This window comes from Chaetura pelagica, unplaced genomic scaffold (assembly GCF_000747805.2).
Source record: "Chaetura pelagica isolate M959 unplaced genomic scaffold, ChaPel_1.0 scaffold625, whole genome shotgun sequence".
In the NCBI taxonomy this organism is placed as follows: domain Eukaryota; kingdom Metazoa; phylum Chordata; class Aves; order Apodiformes; family Apodidae; genus Chaetura; species Chaetura pelagica.
Window position 1 is genome coordinate 1,111,554 of NW_009953499.1, and position 7,968 is coordinate 1,119,521.

Genomic DNA, 7,968 nt, shown 5'->3' on the forward strand with positions numbered 1-7,968 from the left:
GGTGTCAGCACTGGTGTGGCCATCAGGGCCAGGGCAGGGATCATCCCCCTGTGCTGGGCACTGGGGAGAGGGCACCTCAAGTCCTGGGGTCAGTTCTGGGCCCCTCAGGACAAGAAGGACATGGAGGGGCTGGAGTGTGTCCAGGGAAGGGCAAGGGAGCTGGGGAAGGGGCTGGAGCACAAGTGTGAGCAGGAGCAGCTGAGGGAGCTGGGGGTGTCCAGCCTGGAGCCAAGGAGCTGAGGGGAGACCTGCTGGCTCTGCAGCTGCCTGAGAGGAGGTTGGAGCCAGGGGGGGTCGGGCTCTGCTCCCCAGGAACAAGGGGCAGGAGCAGAGGAACCGGCCTCAAGTTGTGCCAGGGGAGGCTGAGGTTGGGTATTAGAAGAAACTTCTTCACTGAAGGGTTATTAAACAGTGGCCCAGGCTGCCCAGGGAGGTGGTTGAATCACCATCCCTGGAGGTGTTCAGAAGCCACGTAGATGTGGTGCTGAGGGACACGGTTTAAGTGCTGGACTTGGTAGAGTTGGCTCAGTGGTTGGACTTGATCTGAAAGGTCTTTTCCAAGCAGAAGGATTCTGTGATTCTGTGTCATTCTGAGGAGGACATGATGGAGCAGAGCTGCTCTGAACTGGCCTTGCTTGAAAGATGGAGGATGCAGGAAGGAGAGGCACAGGGTGTGCAGGCAGCTCCTCTTGGAGGCAGGGAGCAGGACCTGCTGGTGTTGGCCATGGTTGGGTTCCCATTGCCAGAGGGCAGTTGGGAAGCTCTGCCAGTGGGATTTTGAGTCCATAGGTGGGTGCAAAAGCCCCAGAAGCATCTCTGAAGGGAGTCACCTGGAGCTGTGCCATGGCTGTGGAGAGCAGTGAGGGGCCTGGGATGGCCAGGGACATTCCCTGCTGGTATGTTCCTCTGGAGCTGCCTCCTGCCAGGCTTGGGTTTGCTTTCCAGGATACCAGGCTGGGAGAAGGGATTTGTGGATACAAACTGGCCCCATCCTGCCAAACCCCACATCCATCCCATTTGTTGGCAGCTGGGTGGGAGCAGGGAGAGGTCACTCAGGCTGGTGATTTTGGTGCTGGGCTGGAGCTGGTGCTCAGCCACACGGTGCCTGCAGCCTGGCTTGGAGGTTTCTTTGCAAGTGGCTATTGGGAAGAGCCTGGCTTTGGCAGAAGCAGAAGGGGGAGCATGAAAAAAGACCTCTGGTCCCCTGGGGAGCTGTGTCCTCTGGAGGTGTTGAAGCCTATCTGGCTGGTGGGGCTGAAAGGTCCTTTCAGTGCAGCAGGGGCTGGACCAAGTGGTGCTGCCAACGTTGTGGACACCAATGGGGGGCACGTCAGCCCCAAATTCTCTGTGGGGAGGTGCAAGAAAAGTGTATTTTGGGTGAATCTCCACATGGGCCTTTGCTGAGGTGCCTTGAGCTCATGTTGGTCTTTCCCCCCAGCTCCAGCCTTGCCAGGAGCAGTTCCCTGCCTCTGGTGCTCAGGGTTTGTGCCAGGGGAGAGGATGGAAGTGCTGGGGAGGTGGGAGGGCTGGGCTGGTGCTCAAGTTTTCCTGAGCCCAAGGCTCAGCAGGGATCCAGGAGGACACATCTTGTCCCCTCCTCTGCCTGCTGTGGGCAAAGGTGCCATGGGCTGAGCTGCGGGGGCAGCTCAGAACCCTCAGCCTGTAATTTCCTACCTCCAGCTCTTCTCTTTTTAGAATAAAATGGTATTTTGTGCTTTTCCATCCCAGGAGCTGCCCCCTCCAGTCTGACCAGCTTCCTCTGAGCACTGGCTGCCATGGAGCTTCACCCTGCTGTGGTGCTGAGCACCCTGACACCAGCTCCTGGGGGTGGCTCCTGAGGTTTTTTCCAGCCCTATTAATTTTTCCTTGCCAAGCTGGGTGAGCAGATGAGCAGAGAAGGGTTGTCCCCCTGCTGACCCCTGCTGCCGGGGTGGTGTTCATGGGAGAGCAGCTTCTTCTATTCCCAGCACCAAAGTGCTGGTGTTTGGCAGCACAGTCTGTGACCCAGGGAAGGCTCATCCTGCCCAAGCACTGGTACTCGAGTCCAGCAGGTCATGGCACTGGTGCTGCATCACCCCAGAAGTGCTGAATGACCCCCCCCCTGTGTCCATGGTGTGGGGAGTGGGTTGCACCACCCCTGGCTGTGGGTGGGAAGGGGAGACTGGTGGGCTGGGTGACCCCATGGATGGTGCTGGTGTGGTGAGATGGGGCTTTGGTGGGGGGGACAAGGTGGTCTCCTGGCATCCAGGTCAGGACCAAGCCAGCTCCAGCTGGGGAAACACCACCAGCAGTTGAAGGGACCTGAGCTTCAAGCAGCCAGAATCAGCCCCATCTGAATTTTCACTTATTTTCTCATTTGCCAGAATTTGAAAAATATTTTCCGAGAAATCAAAGGTTTCTTTTTCCAGCCATTGCTGGTTCCTGGTGCACGTGCACAGAGTCTGCTCCCTGGAGACCATCACGTGGGCTTCCCTGGTGTTTCTTGGAGGTCATCACTGATGTCTTCTCAACTGCCTTTTACCTCCTTTTATTTTCTGGAGCTGGGTCAGTGCTGAAGCTCTGAAATGAGATGGAGGGGGGGAGGGATTGTCCTTCTTCCTCCATTTCTCTTTTCCTTTCAGTCAGGAAAGTTGCCTGAGCTGAGATGTTTGTTCCTCAGATGTGCTGGAGGTGCCTGCAACAACGTGGCTGGGGCAGGGGGAGGTTGCAGGGGAATAGGAAATGAAAACCTTTTCAGCCTGCAAAAATCCATACAGTGGCAAAAAACCAAAGCAAAGCTAAATATAGAGGGCCCGTGAGGTCGCTCTGACTTCTGGTGGGGGAAAAAAAAGGTCACTTTTAAAAGAAAATAATCCCCAGAGAAGCAGTTGGGTTGATGGGCAGGTTTTTGTTGGGGCAAGAAGTGGCTGCACGGAGCCCTGGGTGGGTTTTTGGCTTAGAAAGGTGGACTTGAAGAAATAAAATACCTCCTAGAAATGACACCTCTGCTGGAGCATCGTGTCCCAGTTGGGCTTACTGGTTTACGAAGGTTTTGAGATGGTTGGATGTCCTGGGGTGGCCCCTGGGGGTCAGGGATGGCCCTGGGGACGCGGAGTTGGGCTGTTGTGGGACCTGGGGCTGTGGGTCCAGCTGGGGCTGAGCTCAGCCCTCCTCCCCTTCCCTCCCTCTGCTCCCACCTCCCAACACCCAGGCTGGGATTTTGGAGGGTCCTGATGTGACATTTCAGGAAAGCTTCCCACCATGACCTTTCCTACTGGCCGGGGGGGTTTCCCCACCCCTGCAGTGGGAGACCTGCCCACAAGGTCTACTTTGCTCCACGGGTTTGGTTTTGTTGTTTTGGGTTTTTTAATTGATTTATTTGAGCAGGTCCCCAGATAGGCAGAAAAAGGATGGATGTGCTCTCTCTGGTGGTGTTGGTCTCTGCCCAGAGCAGGTGGCTGATGCTGGAGCTCTTGGTTGGGCTCCTGGGGGTGCTGCAGTGGGTGCTGCCTGGGGAGCTCTGGTGGGGAGGGCTCTGGGGATGCTATGGGAGCAGATGAGCTCCTTGCACCAGCTCTGGTGCTCGAAAGCTGCTCACTGGTGCTGTGTGGGGATGCCAGGAGGCTTCAGGTTGCCCAGGGAGGCTGTGGCTGCCCCATCCCTGGCAGTGTTGAAGGGCAGGTTGGATGGGGCTTGGAGCAGCCTGGGCTGGTGGGAGGTGTCCCTGCCCATGCAGGGGAGGTTGGAACTAGATGAACTGGGCAACCTGTTCCAGGGTCTCATCACTCTTGCATTAAAGAATTTCCTCCTCATGTCTCACCTCAATCTCCCTCTTTCAGTTTTCACCCATCCCCCTCATCCCATCCCTCCCTGCCCTTGTCCCAAGTCCCTCCCCAGCTTTCCTGGAGCCCCTTCAGGCACTGGAAGGTGCTCTAAGGTCTCCCTGGAGCCTTCTCTTCTCCAGGCTGAACACCCCAACTCTCCCAGCCTGTCCCAGAGCTGCTCCAGCCCTCCCATCATCTCCATGGCCTCCTCTGGACTCTTTCCAGGAGCTCCATGTCCTTCTTCTGTTGGGGGGCTCTAACAATGATTTAACCTTTCCCCTCCCTGTTTGTTTTTTTCCCCCAGACTCCAAAGCCTTCCTGATCTACAACACGGGGGCACAGGGCTGCCTGGAGACCAAGGACTCCCTGGTGAGACTGGCCAAGAGCTGCAACACCAGTGCCCCTGCCCAGCAGTGGAAATGGGTCTCTCGGAACCGCCTCTTCAACGTGGGGTCCCTGCAGTGCCTGGGGGTGTCGTGGCACGGGCCCAACACCACGGCAGGGCTGCACCCCTTGGCTACCTACGAGTGCGACCGGGAGTCCATCAACATGCGCTGGAGCTGCCGGGGCCTCGGGGAGCAGCTCTCCCAGCATCTGGGTGCCCGCCCGGGGAATTCCTCCCTGGAGAGGGGGGACCAGGCGCGGGGTGCCCAGTGGAGGACGTTCGGCACCGAGGAGGACCTGTGCTCCGTGCCCTACTCTGGTGAGGCCTGGGCTGGGTGGCACTGTTGTCCCCTTCACCCAAAACAGCCCCAAAATCTGAGCCCCAAAATCTCGGCTGTAAATCCAGGCAGGATTGTGGTGAGGCCCCTCCAGGCACCCCTCTAGCCCCCATGCCTGGTCAATTCACACCCCAAACCTCACTCTGAACCCCTCCCCAGTGGATGCAGCTTCAACCAAAGGCTTCTGTTTCTCTGCAGAGATTTACACCATCCAGGGCAACTCGCACGGGAAGCCCTGCACCATCCCCTTCAAGTATGACAACCAGTGGTTCCACGAGTGCACCAGCACAGGGAGGGAGGATGGTCACCTCTGGTGTGCTACCACCCAGGACTATGGCAAGGACGAGCGATGGGGCTTCTGCCCCATCAAGAGTAAGTGTTGGGGGTCACATCCCACGGGGAAAAGCAGAGACCCTTTGTCCATCCCTCCTGTCTCATCCTTCCTCCCGTGAGCAGCCTGTGGTGCCAGAGCAGCCCCCACTGCTTCTCGTGACCTGTCTTTTGGGGGTGGTTAGGGGTTTTTGGAGCTGTGGGTAGGGAGGGACTGGGGGCTCACACTGCTCATCCCCACAGGCAATGACTGTGAGACCTTCTGGGACAAGGACCATCTCACCAACAGCTGCTACCAGTTCAACTTCCAGTCGACGCTGTCGTGGCGGGAGGCCTGGAACAGCTGTGAGCAGCAAGGGGCCAACCTGCTCAGCATCACTGAGATCCACGAGCAGACCTACATCAATGGTGAGATGATGGCAGCACTCCTGTCCTCCTCACCTGGGGTATTGCTGGTGGCCCTGTGGCTGTCACTCGTGCCAGGTTGCTCTGCCTATCCCAGATGGTTATTTTGGGGATGGTAACAGGCTGGGGTTGGGTTGGGGCTGGGGGGACTGACCTTGCCCCTCTGGCTGTGTTGGTCCCAGGACTGCTGACAGGGTACAGCTCTACACTCTGGATTGGACTCAACGACCTGGACATCAATGGAGGCTGGCAGTGGTCGGACAACTCGCCCCTCAAGTACCTCAACTGGGAGAGTGGTGAGCTGGGGGGCTTATGGTGGTGATAGGAGCAAGCTGGGGCCAGTGGAGGTGGCTCCATGGCAGAAGTGGTGGCCTGGGCAGCCGTGGGGTGTCCCCTTGGTGCTGGGAGATGGAGATCCCCTGGGTCAGAGCAGCCTGGGACAGCTGTGGAGCTGGAGAGGTGATACAGAGTGATGATGGGGAATTGTTTCTCAGCAAACCCTCAGCAGCCCTGTGGATAACCTGGGTTGAGCACCCTTGTTTGGAGGGTTGTTACATCCTAGCTTAGTGCTGGAGTGCAGCTGAAGAGTTGTCCCCAACCACAACACCCATCTCTAACCCTGGGGTGTTCAGAGGGCAGAAGGACCCACTGTGGGGGCTGCTCTGCTCACACCCAGTGCCATCCCCCAAAGGCACTCATGGGGGCATCCCAGGAGGAGGTTTGGGGTCAGGTAAGAACAGCTCAGGTCTGGTATCATGTCCCCCAGAGCTGCCATCCAATATCTCCAGGAAAAACACTGATGCTCTTGTGCATTGAGACACAATAAACAAACCTGGGCACCTGGGGTCACGTTTTCATGGTGCGAAGCAACAAACTGAAGGTGCCTCCACTGGTGCTGGAGCAGGGGGAGCTGCACTCTGCTGGCACAAGCCCTTCTGTGGTCCCCATCCTTGCTTGGGCAGCCTTGGTGGCTTTGCCTTGGCCTCACCACTGAGTCTCCCCACCCCTCACCCCCCTTTTCCAGACCAGCCAGACAACCCCAGCGAGGAGAACTGCGGGGTGATCCGCACCGAGTCCTCCGGGGGGTGGCAGAACCGCGACTGCGGCATCGCCCTCCCCTACGTCTGCAAGAAGAAGCCCAACGCCACAGCAGACCCCTTCCTGACGGGTGAGCTGGGGGTGGGGCTGGAGCTGGACCCTGGCTTGGGTGTGCTCCCATCCCAGCGTGGCCAGGAGATGATGTCCAAGTGCCAGAGCAGCCCTTGGAGGTGCTGCTGGTGGCCCCGGGGTGCGGTGGTTGAGCTCCCGGGGGGTGTCTGGGTGTGGAAAAAAGCCTTCCCAGGGGGCATCTCCCGAGAAGAGCCTGGTGAACTTACAGGTTGGGCAGTAGGGGAGGAATCCAGAGGGGCCTGTGGTCCCCAGGGGATGGGGTGCCATCCCTCCTCTGCCCCTGCCCCTCACCATTGTGTGCTGCATCTTGGCCGTAGCTTTCCCACAGTTGCTTGGGCTTGGTCTCCTAAACACCCTGTGGGACTCTGGTCCTTTCCCTGCCAAGGAGAGGGTTGGAGAGCAGGACTGGAGCTCTCAGGCTGCCTTGTGTCCTGCCAGACTCGTGGTCAGAGGTGAAGGTGGACTGTGAGCCCAGCTGGCAGCCCTTCCAGTCCAACTGCTACCGCCTGGTGGGAGAGAAGAAGAGCTGGCAGGAGGCAAAGAAGACCTGCCTGAGAAGTGGGGGGGACCTGGTCAGCATCCACACCCTCTCCGAGCTGGAGTTTGTCACCAAGCAGATCAAGCAAGGTAAGGGGGAGCCCACTGTGCCCCCAACACCCTTCCTGTCTGATTTTGGGACCTGTGGGAAGGTCACATCTGTGCGACGGAGGCTGCAAAGCTGAACTGACTCCTGGCTGTGAAGGGGGTGGAGACCCCGGGGTGGGGGGTGATGTGTGGCTTGGAGGAGCTGGTGCTCCAGGTGCATCCTCCATCCAGCAAATGGAAAAGCTGTTCCCAGGAGCCTGTGGTGCTGGGGAGGGAAATGCACAGCTGCAGCTGGGAATGGCACGAGTCTCAGCTAGTTGATGTAGAAAAAGATGGGAAAACAAATCCTGCTGGCCTTGCTGGAGGAGACTGCACCTCTCACTGCTCAATCTGCCCAGGACATGGGTGTCCCCCCAGCAGGTCAAGGGAAGGGGAAAGTCCTGCCTGCAGCATCCCAGGTTTCTCTTTCCCATCCCAGCTTCACCCAGATACTATTGTCTGGGTTGAAGTTTCCTGTGTTGGGATGTGTCAGAGCTGAGATGGTACTTGGGAAGTTTCAGCCCAAGCCATCATGTGGTGGTACGGGGACCTGTGCCACCATCCTCCAGACCCTGCCTGTGCACCCCTTGTTAGCATCCCCCTGGGGTGGGTTTTGCTGTTCCCACACACGTGCAGCCCCTCGGGCTGGCAGTGAAACCCACCACAGGGGTGCAGGGGGACCCAGACTCCAGCAGGAACCAGGGAAGGGCTGAAGGGAATTCTTGCCAAGAGAGGCAGGAGTTGGAGGAGGGTGGAGGAAGGAGGGGGACATACCCCAGACAGAGATGGGATGGGAGGGAATGGTTGGAAATGGCTGGACCTGAGCCTGCAGATCTGGACTTTTACCATTCTGCTGCTGCCAGCACCTCTCTGTGAGAACTGCTGCCAAATGTCCTTGTGTTTACAACTCTGTG

General features: G+C 58.2%; 1 protein-coding gene across 1 annotated transcript in view; it reads left to right on the forward strand.

Moving 5' to 3' along the window:
• Window positions 1-7,968, forward strand: part of MRC2 (mannose receptor, C type 2) — a 109,524-nt gene that overhangs the window by 28,598 nt on the left and 72,958 nt on the right. Inside the window, exons 2-7 of the mRNA XM_009999344.1 lie at window positions 4,108-4,506; window positions 4,724-4,897; window positions 5,099-5,263; window positions 5,443-5,556; window positions 6,285-6,428; window positions 6,869-7,057. Coding sequence (XP_009997646.1) covers window positions 4,108-4,506; window positions 4,724-4,897; window positions 5,099-5,263; window positions 5,443-5,556; window positions 6,285-6,428; window positions 6,869-7,057 — 1,185 coding nt within the window. The remainder of the gene's footprint in view (window positions 1-4,107; window positions 4,507-4,723; window positions 4,898-5,098; window positions 5,264-5,442; window positions 5,557-6,284; window positions 6,429-6,868; window positions 7,058-7,968) is intronic.